Raw genomic sequence first — 17333 nt, 5'->3', positions numbered from 1 at the left:
TCTGCTGTTCTCCTGTATCCACGCCAGATGGCTAAGCACTGGGCGTTTGCAGGGCTAATGTTGTGTTAGCGTCCTAACATGGCTGTTTACTCACAGTTTCTTCACTAGACATAATTAGATCTGGTCTTATTCACAGTATGTTTGCAGTATTGGCAGACGACGACCTTGTTGTCATTCTTTCATTTTCTCGATGCTTCTATTAAAACCTTCATTCAATCAGTCTCTCAGACTTCACGTACCTGATCACAGGGTCCACTGTTCATGGTTTTAGCTAACAGCATGTTTAGAGAACTAATGGTCATTCATGAGGTTCTCTTTTTTAAATGTATTTATTTATTTATTAGGATTTTAACGTCATGTTTTACACAGTTTGGTTACAGTCATGACAGAGACGGTAGTTACTGGTTACACAGGATTCATCAGTTCACAAGTTTAATGTCAAACAGTCATGGGCAATTTTGCATCTCCAATTCACCTCACTTGCACGTCTTTGGATTGTGGGAGGAAACCGGAGCTCCCGGAGGAAACCCACACAGACACGGTAGAACATGCAAACTCCACAAAACCCACACAGGAAGGACCCCGACTGCTCCACCTGGGAATCGAACCCAGGACCTTCTTGCTGTAAGGTGACAGTGCTACCCACTGAGCCACCGTGCCACCCTCAACTGCTTTTTACTGGTCAGTGTCACAGCGGGCCGTTTCTCACCAGGAAACACTGAGTGCAAGGCAGGAATATACCCTGAACAGAGCACCAATCCACTGCAGGGCTTCGGCCAGCCCCCTCACAGACATAGCCAGTCATGTTTGTGTAGATGTCTGGATGGCCGATTGCACCTCTGAGATTCAAACCCAGATTTCAGCAGCAGTGGGTTAGCATATAGCCCACTGCGCCACCCAAGAGCCAGCAATTTTACTTAATGCAAATCATCAGTGTTATAAAACAGACATATACCAAACGACACACTGCCTTTACAGAGAGTCAAAGCTCTTTATATTGTCAAATGCACATACATATAAACCTATTTCCAGATCAGTTGGGACTAGGGATGTAACGATACACTCTACCCACGATGCGATTCACGATACTGGGTTCACGATACGATTTTTCCCACAATTGTTTTAAACCTTTTATTATTTCTCTTTAAAAAATAAAATAAATACTGTATTTGTGCTTATCTTTTATTTATCTAAATAATGAATGCCCTTTTATTTTTGAGGTAGGTACAAACTATGCAAAACAATGCTGCACATTTCCCTTTTTGTGTAAAAAACCCCCTGAAATTAATAAATCCCACATTAAATAAATAAATGAATAATACAAATAAAGAAAGTATCTTCACATAAATAAATTTGGCTGGAAAATTCAGAACCTGGCAACCCTGTAGTGATGTCAACCAGGCGAGGTGAACAGCGCCAGTGCCCTCTGCTGTTTAAAGTGAATATGGATTCATTTTACATGTAAACCGATTTGAATCGTTACACGTGAATCGATTTTTAACTGTCTTGTGGTGCATCGTTACATCCCTAGCTGGGACATTTTGTAAAATAAAAGCAAGAATCAGTGATTTGTTAATTCTCTCAATCCTTTATTTACCTGACAAAGGTATAAAGAAATGACTTTTAATGTTTGGCTGACCAACTTAATTGTATTTTGCAAATATAAACAAAATTTGTATTAGTCCTGCAGCACACTCATACAGTTGTGACAGATGAAACAAGAGTAAAATATAGAGGTTACACTGTTTTGAAACAGTCCATAGTAAGAATTAGTAACTGGTACAATTTTATGCAGAAATGCTACTGAGTTCCCCAGACACAACTTCCTCTCAGAAGGACTGAGAGACAGAAAGGTGGAAATGTGTGCTGTGGTCAGATGAGTCCAAGTTTCAGCTTAATTTCTGGGAAAACTGCCATTGAGTTCTCTGTGTTAAAAACAAGTACCATCCAGACTGTTATCAGTAAAAGGTGCATAAGCCAAGATCTGTCAGGTTATGGAGTGCATCAGTTCCCACCGAATGGGTGACTTGCATTTGTGTGAAGGTACAGTATTGTTGGCGAAGAGTTTCTCAAGTTTATTGGGATTTAGGAGAGTCATACGCTGTGTATGGGATTGCAATAAGTTTAGGAATCACTGCAGTAAAGCCTCAAGGTTAAACTTTAATTTAGTTATTTGTAAATTTAACTCTGCGGGTATGGTGGAATTATCTTTACCATCCTAACACTGTAAAGTTTAAATACATTTTTAAATTTAAATACATTTCTATTCACACTAAGCTTCCCCTAAATTACCAAAACAATGTTTATCTAATTCATGTAAATGCCCTTTTTATGTACTTTAGCCAAGGCAAAATTAAGACTTGACCCTGACACACAACCTCTCAGTTCTTAAACATATAGTGCATTTAAACATAGCCTGATGACCAATATACACTAGGGAAATAATGATAAACTCTACCCACGATGCAATTCACGATACTGGGTTTCACTATACGATTTTTTTCCCGAATTTTTGAACAAAATGAAATTGAAGACAAATTATGACAAAGTTTCCTTTTATTATTTAATAAAATACTGTATTTGTGCTTATCTTTTATTTATCTAAATAATGAATGCCCTTTTATTTCTGAGGTAGGTACAAACTGCAAAACAATGCTGCACATTTCCCTTTTTGTGTAAAAAAAACCCCTTAAATTAATAAATCCCACATTAAATAAATAAATGAATAATACAAATAAAGTATCTTCACATAAATAAATTTGGCAGGAAAATTCCTAACCTGGCAACCCTGCAGTGCCGTCAACCAGACGAGGTGAATAGCGCCAGTGCCCTCTGCTGTTTAAAGTGAATATTGATTCAGTATGCATGTAAACCAATTTGAATCGTTACACATGTGAATCGATTTTTAACTGTCTTGTGGTGCATCGTTACATCCTTAATATACACACATCTAAATCTGTAAGCTAAGCTTTAGCTCCGTAGCTCACAAACTTAGCCAGCATGCTAAATTTCAAGTAGGAAATTGTTTTAGATTCTGTTAACTCGATGTGACTGCTCCATCAGAACTAATGATAGTGACACAATTAACTTCTCTTCCTCTTTCTCTTTCTCTTAGTGTGGAAGAAGATCCTCGCTGTGGACATACGGGCAGTTACTCAGACAGCTCCTGCGGTCAGGGCCCGTACCTGGTCAGTTCAGACCACTATGGAAAGGCTACCGGGGAATCTTTGAGCTCTCAGGGGCCCCCTGTGGCTCCTCCAAGCCCAGCAAGCCTGGCTTGGGCCCAACGCACACGCCTCCAACCTGCCAGCCTGGCACTGCGCAAACAAGAAGAGGAGGAGAACAAACGCTGCAAAGCACTGTCAGACAGCTATGAGCTCTCCACAGACCTGCAGGATAAGAAGGTGTTTGGATGTTTGGTTACTTTTTCTGTTTGTACATTTCTCCCCCAGTTTTCCTTACAATCCAATCACAATTTAGTCGAGTTACCCTATTGTAATTCACCTCTATTGCTGGAGACCTGACGGGGGACGATCGCAACCCTCACACACACACATCCGACACGTGCAGTACCGACCACATCTTTTTCACCTGCATGGGGCAGGTTCATATGTGGATCTGTATTGACTATCTGTAGTCAGGCACCGATCTCCATTATTCCCCGTTTTATTGTGCAACCGCCATTGATCAGCCAGCAGGGGCCGCAATTGCAGCAGTTTTGAGGAAACCCTGTTCAGCCATTGTCCCACCCCATACAGACACACATGCAATTGCTTGTCTGTGTAAGCACCCGACTGGCTGACATCAGAGCTGAAATAGAATTTCAGAGCTCGAGATCTCAATGCTGGTGGCAGGGCTCTAGAGTGCGACCAATTTGGTCGCACATGCGACCTAATTTCTCAATGGTGCGACTAAAAAAAATCTCAGGTCGCACCGGTGCGACCAGGCGTCCGAGGGAAAAAAAAAACAACAGACACACATTAGGCCAATATCATGGTCTAAACCAATCAGAGATAGCGAAGGGCGGGACAATATTGTAGCGGTGATATGTGAGCGACATTCAGCTCAGCCAATCAGAATGCAGCACCAGGTTTATACATGTGCGTTCGGACGTTCTGCAGTAAGTTTAGTTTTGTATATGAGACTCGCCGGATGTCCCCAGAATGGAAGTTCGGGTTCTGGAGCTCGGCGGTGTAAAGTGTTGTAACGCTCACTTAAGTCCTGACTAAACAGTAAAAGTGACTCGACCCTGTCGTGTGCCTTTATTCCCACACCTCCACCACCGCACAGCAAAAGACCCGTTACATCCCCACCGGACAGCGGCTAGGTGAGCCGACCCTCTACAGTAGCGAGGGGCTAATGCTAGCGGTAAAGTGCCGCGATAGTGAAAGTAAAAACACGACAATGTTTTCGTTAAGTAAAATATAAAAATAACTAAAAGACCAAAATATATTACAATACATGTAGTCAAAATACGCAGCGAGTGCACCGCAAGCGATTTTGGGAATCTGTGTAAAAGATTCAGTAAAGCCGATAATATAATGCACTGCATTTAAGATTACACTCTAACACACACACAAACATATACATATAATTTTAAATATACACACACATATAAATAGATATACACACATACATACACATTTACTCTATTATTTTTATAAGTGTGCTATAATTAGTCTGTAATACTATAATTAACTGTAAAGAAGACAGTGGCCGGCAATAGTATATTTGTGACTGGTTCTAATACATTTCGAATTGAAAGGCTGAAAAAGCCCAATGCATCTATAAAACACATTACATGCGGCGATAAATGCACTGCCCAAGTGTCCCCTCTCCCCACTGCCCTTCATTGTCAGGCAGCAGCAAACAGATCATCAGACGAGGCCATGTTGACCAGATTGTTAGTTATTTCCAAGTCAATATTGCCTGTATGGACAGTGATTTAAAAAAAAAAAAAAAAAAAAGTGAACCTGTAAAACTGCGGTGTTAAATGCGATGCGGTCGAAAATTTGGGTGCACCTAACTTTTGTGCTGGTGCACCTAAGAAAAAAAGTTAGGTGCACCAGTGCAACCAGTGCAAAACGTTAGTCTAGAGCCCTGGGTGGGCTAGCGTATTTTACCGCTGTGCCACATAAAAAACATAAAAATGCATGAATTCTCTCATTCAAGCTGAGAGTCCTAACAATACTATATTGTAATGCAGCTGCAGTTTATTGCATTTTCCATTAATTAAGTGCTGCTGGCTATATAGCTGCCAAACCTTACATATGATTAATAGAAATAAAGACATTAGAAGTTTTTTACATTTCTAAACTGCTTATAAATAGTAAATAGGTATACAGTCGAATCCGGTTAATCGGACCACATCGGGACGCGATCGTTTTGGTCCTAATAACCGGCTGGTCCGATTACACGAACACGCCCTATGTTACAAGACGGGACGTGCTATAATTTATGTAACATATTAAATGTTTATTAAACCTTTATTGTGCGATATACACGTATAGCGAACGTACAAACAAGAACTACTGTTGCTTACGGGACTGCCTTCATTTCCCTCCTGCATGAAATAGCGGCGCAAAGTTTCAATGCATTTCCTAGCATCCTGCGTTGTCGCTTGCACCAACTCATTAGGGGCATCATCATCACTTTCCTGCTCTTGTCAGCACAACTTTTCGGATTTCCTGACCTTTGATAAAAGCATAAATTCTCCCGGGGAGCCCAGGAATCCTCCCATATCTCGCTGACCCGCTTTGCATCCGCTCTAAGTGGCGACTTGTGGCTTCTTTTTCTTTTTCGCTCTCACGTTCTTTGGTCCGATTAAACGGAATTTTGGTCCAAATAAGCGAATAACATTACACGTACATAATAGGATTTGTTTCGGTACTTTAGGATTCGGTCCGAATAAGCGGCTGGTCCGATTAACCGGATTCGACTGTAGTCAGAAGTGCGTATCTTCAAAATCGACCAGTTGTCCTCAGAGAAGTGTTTTAAAATTAAGATTTCTTCCACCCCTGTGTATCTGTATGTAGTGTATACACTATATATGGTATACTGTATATATTTATAAGCTTACAATTTGTGTAACTGTCATTACACCAAAACCATCATGAATTTTTTAATATTTATAAAAAGTTTTATAAATAAGACATAAGTATAAATAATGCATGGCAATGAAACTGCTACAGTGTAAACATAGTATAGAAGGTTAACTTGCCATCCTCCTAACATACAGTGACTGGAAGCAAGGATTAAACCCAGCATCATTTATGAAGCTTTAATTTACATTTGTAATATTTCACCAGAAATTTTTTATATTATAATATATAAATGTATAATATATAATATATGTATTTTATAATGATAATATATTTCATAGTTTATAATATATTATAATCAAAGGTTTAGAAAAAAAAAACATTTGAAAACCTTTTCATCAGAAATTTGTAGGACTGGTGGCACAGTGGGTAGTGCTGTCACTTCACAGCAAGAAGGTCTTGGGTTCAGATGGCCAGGGTCCTATCTGTGTGGACTTTACATGTTCTCCCTGTGTCTGTGTGGGTTTCTTCAGGTGCTCTGATTTCCTGCCACAAGTCCAAAGACATGCAGTCAGAGTTACTAAAAACTGTCTTAAGTGTGAGACTGTGTGTGTGTGTGTGTGCGTTTGCCTTGTGATGGATTGGCGACCCATCCGGGGTGTTTTCTGCTTTTGGACTACAATTAATAGACTAGTATGTTAAAACTGAATAAACCTCTCTCTCTTATTTTTTAGGTGGAGATGTTGGAGAGGAAATATGGCGGCTCCTTGCTGAGCAGACGAGCAGCACGAACCATCCAGACGGCCTTCCGACAATACCGCATGAATAAGAACTTCCAGCGGCTGCGCAGTTCTGCCTCAGAAAGCCGGATGACTCGACGTATTATCCTCTCTAACATGCGCATGCAGTACTCATTTGATGAGCGCCAGCCACAGGTATTGTTCTGCACCATTTACTCTCACCCACTCCAAACCGACAAATAACATTCTATATTAGTTTTCTGAAGATAATCTGTTTTTTGGTGAATTAAGAAGCTAAATATCCACACTATATGGTCAAAAATATGTATGGCTAAGAGGTGTATACAATCAATTATATAAAGTATGTTATTTGCCTGGGTGCTTAGGTGGCGCAGTGGTGCTGTCGGCCAGTTGGGCACCTACACAGACGTGATTAGGGTGTATGTGTTTGTGTGTCTGTCGGGTTTTATGGTGACTGAACCAGCAATTTGGGTTCATTCTATGTTTGTTAAAATTTTTAGTTTTGTTAGTTGCCACATGTTTCTTTAAAATCTCACATATCAAACTGCTAATTCTTAGAGCTTCCATATATCTGACACATGCTGCTATTATGCCAAAACAGGTGGCACAGCAGTAAAGTACACCAACCCACCAGTGCTAAGATCTTGAGCTCTCATGTTTGAATCTCAGCTCTGCTATCAGCAGGTCGGGTGCTTACACAGACATACAGACATGAGACAGGCAATAATAGAGATTGGTGTGTGTCTCTCTGTGCGTTAAACAGATCCTCATATGAACTCGCCCCGTGCAGGTGAAAAGATGGGTCGTACTGCACATGTGTTGGAGGGGGTGTGTGATTGTTGCAACTCTCTGTGGTCAGAAGTGAAAGTCTGTGAGAGTAGAGATTAATTACTATCTGGTAATTGGATATGACTACTTTAGGAAAAGATTGAAGGGGAAAAGCATAAATAATGAAAAATAATGAAAAATATATTGTACAGTCAATGGATAACTGTTGGGCCCTTGAGCAAGGCCCTCGATTTCTTGCGTTGCTTGTGTTCTATGTGGTTACAGTTTTAATCTGTTTAATCTGTTAAATGCTGTAAATGTAAATAGCAGTACTGTAGTTAGGAACAGATGATGAAACATATGCTGGTTTCTTAGGCCCAGTCTCAGACTCCGCAGCAGAAACAGCTCTACCCACCCCGCCACCCTGCATGTCTGAGCATGGCAGGCCAACAGAGCTCAGCTGATACAGAGCAGGACACAGAGTCACCCTCACACTGCGCCTCTGACCGGGAGGACTACTCACGCACTAATGATGCCTTCAGCAAACAAGTAAGGGTTGTGTACTGGTTACATTATTGTATTTGTTCTAGTTGCTTTGTCAGACACCAATTAGTCAAAACATTAGGACCACCCATCAAAAATGTCTATGGCAATACCTGTTTTATAAGAATTATGCAGGAATGTATGGACTGGTTGTTTGAGTCATTCTTGTAGTACACGTGTTAAATGTACCAGATAACCAGACACCAAGTCTTGAGTAAATTGAATAAGGGCCAAATTGTTGTAGCCAGATGACTGAGCTGAAGTGTCAAACAAACAACCATGTTAAGTATTCACAGACAGTGTTCGGAGGCGGGACAAGTCACAATCCGCTGACAGGTTATTGGGCGGTCAAGACTGAATGAGAACATAAATTGCTATGGCGTCTGGTATGGACCAACAGAAGTGTGTTGGTCAAATTGCAGATCATTTTGATACTGGTGATGAAGTCAATGTGCCACAACACACCTTCTGTGTGTGAGGCTGCATAGTCACAGGCCAATCAAAGTGGAAGCACCATTGGAAGCACCTACAATGGGCACACAGACATTGAAGGTGGACATCTGAGCAATCTTAGATCGATTCGTCCAACAAATCCTGTTATCTCCAGGATCACTTATAAGCAGTGTAAGATATTATCCTGTTTTTATTTAGTTTCTGATGAAACACAACAGGCTACAACATAAACGGGAAGCTGCTAATATTGACTCTAAGCTTAGAGCGGTTGCAGAACAAAATGCCTTTGTGCACATAATCAATATGTGGTGGGTTTGGTTTTCCAGACACACATTAAGCAATTTTTATCATTGCAAACACATTTTTGCAAACACATACAATCACACTTGCAACCAGACTTAACAGAGCAGTGGTTCCCAACTTTTTTATTAGCTCGGCTGGAGTAGGACGAAACCTTGAGAGGAACCAGACTCAGCAGGGACCCATCTTCACCCAAGGAGGATTGAGGTTACTGCTTAGTCTGGTTCCTCTCAAAGTTTCTTTCTGTCATTTTAAGGGAGTTTTTCTTTGCCACTGTTGCTCAACAGGTTTTTTGGTCTGTTGGTCCTGAATTCTGTAAAGTTGCTTTGAGACAATGGGTGTGTTCGAAAACCTAGTGAGCTGCCTTGCTGTCTTACTGCTTACATAGTTAGGTTAAGTCAGGTTATTCAAACGCGCTACTTAGACGATTCCATGGGTTTCGCATTTAGCATCTTGCCATTCAAACCAATGGGATGGGGTGGCACAGCGCGCTAGCATGTCAACTAACATCTCCCTTCGTGTACCGAAAACGGTTACATTCGCTGACAAGCCGGAACTGAATAAAAACACATGTGCAAGTTTATACAAGTTAAAAATCAATAATAATTTATTTACGTTTCAAAGTAACTCCATTTGTTTCTCAGCCATGTTTTTTAAATTTTTCTGTGAGAGAAGAGCTGCCGCACTGTATGCTGGGATTGCGTTGATCACTAAGGATGCTTCCGATGCTCACACGTTCTCGAAAATAACATTTAAATTTTTAAAATGCCAAAGTGAGGATATTAAAGCATCTAGGATTTCGAACAGCCTTATTCTTGGGAGCGCGCGTAAGATGAAGTAAATAGCTGTCTATGTAGAGAGAGCACTAGCTTTTCGAACACACCCAATGTCTATTGTAAAAAGTGCTATACAAATTACTTTGATATGACTTGACAATATTGATTAAGGGCTAGTCTCAGTTGCCACCCAGGTAATAATGCTCTGGTGGTGCCAAGCATCAGAAGTGTCATAATATAAAATCCAGGATGACATTTATCAGGAAAAATAAAAAGATGAAACAAGGGAAAATTCGTGCACTTTTAAATTTGTGTTTGTCTCAGGTGACATCACTGGCAGATTCGATGGACGACACTCTGACTTGTCAGTCTGGGCGAGGCGACTCACAGGACGCGGATGGCGCTGGAGAGGGGGAGGATTTCAGTGAGTGTGCGTGGAATAGCAAAATCTCCTCCCGGCGTGGGATACTGTCAGATGACCGAGAGAGGACAGCAGGCACCCTGGGCTGTATGCACGAGGACAGCACGGCGACGTCCTACAGCGACGTAACTCTGTACATGGATGACGGCGCACCCTCATCCCCTCTTTCTATGGAGCGGGCTCCTAGCAGTACCGACACTGAGTACTGGGGGCACAGCGGAACAACCGGAGGTCGAGAGGACAGTCGGGATGCAGAGGGCGGAGGCAGCAGCACGAGCCGGCGAAGCACCCCATGCACAGAGTGCTGTGACCACCGACTCCGCGGTCCCCACCTTCCCGTTCTGACAATCGAGCCACCCAGTGACAGCTCTGTAGACATGAGCGACCGCTCGGACCGAGGCTCCCTTAGCAGACAACTAATATACGAGCAGGAACCATCAGTAGGTGGAGGTTCACCCCAAGGAACTCTTAAACACAACCCAGCCCAGGGACAGACCCGCCCTATGGGTCGGCCCATCCCCTCTCCACTTCCCACCCATGTCCCGCCACACCATGCAGTCCTTCTGCATCAGCAGCACCACCCGCACATTCATCACCCGCTTCAGCACCACCACCACCATCATCCGCTCGCCCACCTACACCACCCGTACCCCGACCCATCCGGGTCAACCAACCAACCCCCACTCACACCACTCTCCTCCACCTCGTCAGCCCCTCTGCCCTCTACAGGGATGGAGCCATCTGATGGTGACAACGACTCACTAAACTCCACCACCAACTCAAATGAGACCATCAACTGCAGTTCAGGCTCTTCATCCCGTGACAGTCTAAGGGAGCCTCTGCCTGCAATGGCCAAGCAGACCTACCAGAGAGAGAGCCGTCACAGCTGGGACTCGCCTGCCTTTAACAATGATTTGGTGCAGAGGAGGCAGTACCGCATCGGTCTAAACCTCTTCAACAAGTAAGTGCAGATTCACACTGGCAGCATTTTTTGCTACATGCTGTCCCATTTTGCTATACACTGGTTGCTAGTGTATGTTTTTGTCTTTAGTGCTGGTTGCCATTGCCTAGATGGTGCAGTGGCCATCTTCACATTCATGTGCATTTTTATTCTGAGCTTGCCACAGAGCCTAGACTGTATACAGTGGAGTCAGGAAGAATTCAGACCCCTTGACCTTGCACACTTTTAGTGTTGTGAATTGACATGGTATGGATATAATTGCCATTTTTATCCATCAGTCTACACTTAAAACTCCATAATGACAAGTAAAAACAAGTAAAGTATCTCCAAAATGTATTAAAAATAAAAAAAACTGAAATCTCTTATTCTGAAGAGTGTTCAGACATTTTGCTGGTCAGATGCATCTTGATGTGTCTATAATTCAATTAGACTCCACCTGTAGCAATTTGAATGCACACATCTGGGTCTGGAAGGATCCACAGTTTACACAGTATTGCCAGGACGAAAAAACAAGCTGTTAAGTTCAAAGATCGGGGCAGGAATATACAACAATATCTAGGGCTTTGAGTGTTCCCAGGACCACAGTAGCCTCAACAACTGTGAAATGAAAAAAGCTTGACACAATCACAAACCTTCCTAGAATTGGCCGTCCAGTCAGTCAAATCAGGCATCCACACAGGAAAGACCTTGGTCAGGGACCATGTACTACAGTAAACAATGTCTGCCTTATTACAGCCTTGAGCTCAGTGTTCACCGGTGTAATGGGACCCGCCATGACCCTGACCAGGAAGCGGTTGATAAAAATGAAAGGAAATGAGAATCTAAATTAGCTGCTAGTGTTCATGCAAGGTGATTTCGACCACAGCTTGAAGCTCTTTGTAGTCAAGGTGTTCTTCTGTTTTAAAGAAATGAATTTGACAGTAACAGTTAAAAAATTGTAGACCCCAACTCTGACCGAGGTGAGCCACAAACTAACACGCCTCTGACATGTGCAGTCGCTGACTGCTTCTTTTTACCTGCCAGAAATGGGGCCTCACAGAAAGCAGCATCGCATATGGAGAGTCGTGCACTACTATCCATGAATTAACCATCTCTCACCCAAGCCTACAGACAGATGTAGAATTCACATCAGCAGTGAGGAAGCCACTTGACCATCCGTCCCTCAGGCACAGCCACTTGTGTCTGTAATGGACCTTGAAATGTTGATCGCATAGCTGAGATTTTAACTTAAGCCTGCTTAGCCTATATCAACTTTTAACACTTGAAATCAGTTGTATTCATAATGTACATATGCTCATTCGGCTGACTAAAATCTGTAGGTCTAGTATAAGGTTGTTTGCTTTTTTACAGAATGCCAGGCAGTTTTTTGTGTTCTTACATTACACACTGAGTAGCTCCTCATTTCTATTCCACTGCAATGTCATTAAGTAAAAAAACTAAATACGAACTCCCACTGTAATCTGCTTTAGTCTTTTATGTGAAACAACCTCGGTACATTAAGTACAAGTCAGAAATAAGCAACGGCTGTAATATGCTTTTAATATTTCATCAGTTGTAGCTTTTGTAATCTTGCTTTTTTTCAGCTATAAGGTGATATGTAGACATTGCACATGCATATGTGGAATCTGTCAATAGCATTTAGAGATAGCATCTGATTCTAAACAAAAGCCAATGATTTTAGAGTAAAGAGGTATGCTTTTACATTCACTGTTTTCCCCCAGTCTCTCACTTCTTCATTTTCTGTTCTCTATCCCACTCTACCTGTCTATGTCAGGAAACCAGAAAAGGGCATCCAGTACCTGATAGAAAGGGGATTTATGTCCGACACCCCAGTGGGCATTGCACGCTTCATCCTGGAGAGGAAAGGCTTGAGTCGACAGATGATCGGGGAGTTCCTGGGCAACCGGCAGAAGCAGTTCAACAAGGATGTGCTGGAGTGAGTGCTGCCAGGTTTACACCCATAAAGCTCTAGAAACATCAATAGCTTAGACAAGTCATCTCTTCCAGTTTGTCATGTGTCAGCTAATATAAATTTATTTTGAAAGGAAAGACACCATAAAAAACTAATATAAAACAAAGCATTAGCGCATGTAGCCAGCTGGATGTTCCACAACTAAATTGGAACACATTTCTGTGAGCAGATGACAAGAAATAAACATTTTGGCAGAAATGCGGGAAAAAATCTGAGCACATCAAGAATGAAACTTTATTTCACTTGACTTTAATGGGACCATCTGGGTTGAATATCAGCAGGGGCCTGAGTTACAGAATCATGCCCTTCTGCCATGCCTTTTAGAGCACTACTATGTTTTTTCATGTTTTATGCTGCTTCAATTTACGCTCCACTACAAACCTGTGTGTTAGTGGGTTTACAAAGTTATATTTCTTGCAGCTAGTTGTTTAATAACATGCTGAATAAGTGTTCTGCCTTTTTCAGTTGTGTGCTAGATGAGATGGATTTCTCTGGCATGGATCTGGACGATGCTTTGCGCAAGTTCCAGGCTCAGATTAAAGTCCAGGGAGAAGCACAGAAGGTGGAGAGGCTGGTGGAGGCCTTCAGGTGACCTCAAATAATGTTCTCTATTTCCTGTGTGCCTTTCCTGCTTTAATTTCTCATGTTGCATCTGTGTTGTTCACTAAATAAAGTCTTTTGTTTTATCTCTTTTGCTCTGTTAGTCAGAGGTACTGTGTGTGTAATCCTGCACTCGTGCGCCAGTTCCAGAACCCGGACACCATCTTCATCTTGGCCTTTGCGATCATCCTTCTTAACACGGACATGTACAGCCCTAATGTCAAACCAGAGAGGAAAATGAAGCTCGATGACTTTATAAAGAACTTAAGAGGTGTCTGATCTATTGTGGTTGTTGTTTGTACAGTGGTTCTTTTCTGTTGGCATGAACATTTATTCAGGTTGTGGCACTCCTCCGTTAATGTGTGGGCACTGGGCACAAGAGAGGAATACACCCGACAAATTGCAACCAGTCCATCTCCTTATACCATGCCAGTAGGTAGACTGGCTGCAGTGATTTGGCGCGCTGTCCAGGGTGTATTCCTGTCTTCTCCAGGAAGAACAAGAGGACTCAGAGGAAACCCTCAGATACACGGGAAGGACATGCAAAACTCCTATTAGTCAAAAACTAGAGGAGAAAAATAAACCAAGCTCCCCAAAACCCTGCTGCAGTGCGGCACATAAACTTACTGTTGTGCCACCGTGCCCCTTGAGACAATAAGGGCAACACACACTCAAATTGTTAGCTTATATTTTGCTTGCCTTTGGGAGGAAACCCACTTAGGTTAAATAGGAATGTTTGAAGTTCTTCACAGACAGTGACTATCAGTGGGTATCGAACTCAGGTCCCTAGGACCCATGTTGTTTTGCAACACACACTCTACCAGCTGTGCCACGATATGGCCATATCTGTTTTATAGTAGAAGTTTGCAATGCTGAATAAATAATGACAGTCACGCTTTGAATTAAACTGGATTTATTTACTCAGGTTTGCATGTTAATAGGTGTGTAATAAAGCTGTAAAATAATGTATTTATGTTGAAATGTGATTGTATGTCATATTCAGTTATTTAAAAAAAATTTCTGTCCTGCTTACGTTTTTTCTTTCTCTGTTTTTGCATGCCAGGAGTGGATAATGGGCAGGACATACCAAGGGACTTGTTGGTAGGAATATACCATCGTATACAGAAATGGGAGTTGAGGACCAATGATGACCATGTATCTCAAGTACAGGCTGTGGAGAGGGTGATCGTGGGCAAAAAGCCTGTGAGTTGTCAACAAATGCTTATCAGAGATGTTTTTAAATGCTCTCATTTATTTTGTTTCTTGCTGCTTTGTGGCATTTAGATTCTTTTAACACACTTGGATGTTTCATCTGTTTACATGTGTCCGTATTTTGTGTGGACAAGGTTTATCCATATAAAAATGCAGGCATTAATGTACCCACAACACGTCTAAATTAGAGATAACAACCAACAAGTGGCGCTCGGGTGGAGCAGCACTCTACTAGGCTAGACCACCACTACAGATTTGCTGCCAGGCATCTGCAACAGACATGATTGACTTTGTCTGACGGGTAGTGGGGGGATGACATAACAGCCAACAAACAGTACTGTTGTAAGGAAACTACTGACCAGGCATGACAGTACTGTTTTTTTTTTGCATTTCCCCCAATTTTCCTCCCAGTCTAGTTGCGCCCAATTACCTGATTGCATTACGCTTGCTCTCTTCTGATGCTGATCTCCACTCTGACTGAGGAGAGCCGCAACTGACACATGCCCCCTTCGACACTTGTGCAGTAGCCGACTACATCCTTTCACTGGCACGAGGCGAGTTCATATGTGGATCAGCTTTGTGTACGAAGAGACACACCCTGATCAAATTTGTTTCCTCGTCTCTGTGCATGCGCCATCAGCCAGCAGAGGTCGCAATTGCACCAGTTATGAGGAATCTCCGACGACACCCTCCCTGTGAACGAGTCAATTATTGTTTGTGTAGGCACCCAGCTTCCGAAAAGCAGAGCTGAGATTCGAAACGAGGAGCTCTGGTTTCACTGCTGTGCCACCTGAGCGCCAATGACAGTACTGTTGCTGTCTGCTATCTTAACTACACCATGCTTACATGCCAACTTTTAAAACACCAGTATTACAATGACGGTGTCTTTGGACTCCACACAAAAAAGACCTTGGCCTCCTGGGGAATTAAACCCAGGCCCTTCCTGCTGTGAGGTGACAGCGCTGCCCACTGCACCACAGTGCCACCCCAGATGTTATGTTCTGAAATGCAAATCTATCCATCACTTTAGGCCACATCCAGCAATACTTCATGTCCAGACATAAATTGTTTATGGAATCTTTTAGAATGATATATACAGGGTATGGTACAGTACTAAACCATTTGGTGTGCATGTGTGTGCAGGTGCTGTCTCTTCCACACCGCAGGCTGGTGTGCTGCTGCCAGCTGTATGAAGTTCCGGACACTAACAGGCCACAGCGCAGTGGGGTTCATCAGAGAGAGGTCTTTCTCTTCAATGATTTGCTGGTGGTAAGAATCTGTACCTTGTTTAATTGCTTATAGAATGTGCCATGCTAAGAAACAAGACACGCATGTATGTGTAGAAATACTTACTGTTAGAAATATTAAAACTGGTGCTAATATACACCATACAGTGCCTTGCAAAAGTATTCAGCCCCCTTGAACTTTTCAACCTTTTGCCACATTTCAGGCTTTAAACATAACGATATGAAATTGTAATTTTTTGTGAAGAATCAACAACAAGTGGGACACAATCGTGAAGTGGAACGAAATTTATTGGATATTTTAAACTTTTTTTAGAAATAAAAAACTGAAAAGTGGGGCGTGCAATATTATTCAGCCCCCTTGCGTTAATACTTTGTAGCGCCACCTTTTGCTGCGATTACAGCTGCAAGTCGCTTGGGGTATGTCTCTATCAGTTTTGCACATCGAGAGACAGAAATTTTTGCCCATTCTTCCTTGCAAAACAGCTCGAGCTCAGTGAGGTTGGATGGAGAGCGTTTGTGAACAGCAGTTTTCAGCTCTTTCCACAGATTCTCGATGGGATTCAGGTCTGGACTTTGACTTGGCCATTCTAACACCTGGATACGTTTATTTGTGAACCATTCCATTGTAGATTTTGCTTTATGTTTTGGATCATTGTCTTGTTGGAAGATAAATCTCCATTCCAGTCTCAGGTCTTTTGCAGACTGCAACAGGTTTTCTTCCAGAATGGTCCTGTATTTGGCTCCATCCATCTTCCCATCAATTTTAACCATCTTCCCTGTCCCTGCTGAAGAAAAGCAGGCCCAAACCATGATGCTGCCACCACCATGTTTGACAGTGGGGATGGTGTGTTCAGGGTGATGAGCTGTGTTGCTTTTACGCCAAACATAACGTTTTGCATTGTGGCCAAAAAGTTCGATTTTGGTTTCATCTGACCAGAGCACCTTCTTCCACATGTTTGGTGTGTCTCCCAGGTGACTTTTTATAGATATCTTTGAGAAATGGCTTTCTTCTTGCCACTCTTCCATAAAGGCCAGATTTGTGCAGTGTACGACTGATTGTTATCCTATGGACAGATTCTCCCACCTCAGCTGTAGATCTCTGCAGTTCATTCAGAGTGATCATGGGCCTCTTGGCTGCATCTCTGGTCAGTCTTCTCCTTGTTTGAGCTGAAAGTTTAGAGGGACGGCCGGGTCTTGGTAGATTTGCAGTGGTCTGATACTCCTTCCATTTCAATATGATCGCTTGCACAGTGCTCCTTGAGATGTTTAAAGCTTGGG

The 17333-nt window shown here is 42.4% G+C and overlaps 1 protein-coding gene across 3 annotated transcripts in view; it reads left to right on the top strand.

Annotated features, from left to right (window-relative positions):
- The window catches only part of LOC134318151 (IQ motif and SEC7 domain-containing protein 1), a 134015-nt gene that overhangs the window by 103570 nt on the left and 13112 nt on the right, over window positions 1-17333 (top strand). For all 3 annotated transcript variants that reach the window (XM_062998937.1, XM_062998938.1, XM_062998939.1), the window contains 9 exons: window positions 3116-3404; window positions 6776-6976; window positions 7946-8119; window positions 9967-11024; window positions 12799-12960; window positions 13462-13584; window positions 13701-13867; window positions 14660-14799; window positions 15952-16077. In XM_062998937.1, the coding sequence (XP_062855007.1) occupies window positions 3116-3404; window positions 6776-6976; window positions 7946-8119; window positions 9967-11024; window positions 12799-12960; window positions 13462-13584; window positions 13701-13867; window positions 14660-14799; window positions 15952-16077 (2440 nt within the window). The remainder of the gene's footprint in view (window positions 1-3115; window positions 3405-6775; window positions 6977-7945; window positions 8120-9966; window positions 11025-12798; window positions 12961-13461; window positions 13585-13700; window positions 13868-14659; window positions 14800-15951; window positions 16078-17333) is intronic.

This window comes from Trichomycterus rosablanca, chromosome 7 (assembly GCF_030014385.1).
Source record: "Trichomycterus rosablanca isolate fTriRos1 chromosome 7, fTriRos1.hap1, whole genome shotgun sequence".
In the NCBI taxonomy this organism is placed as follows: Eukaryota; Metazoa; Chordata; class Actinopteri; order Siluriformes; family Trichomycteridae; genus Trichomycterus; species Trichomycterus rosablanca.
The sequence above is the reverse complement of the archived record's forward strand: the minus strand, read 5'-3'. Positions and strand labels throughout refer to the sequence as shown.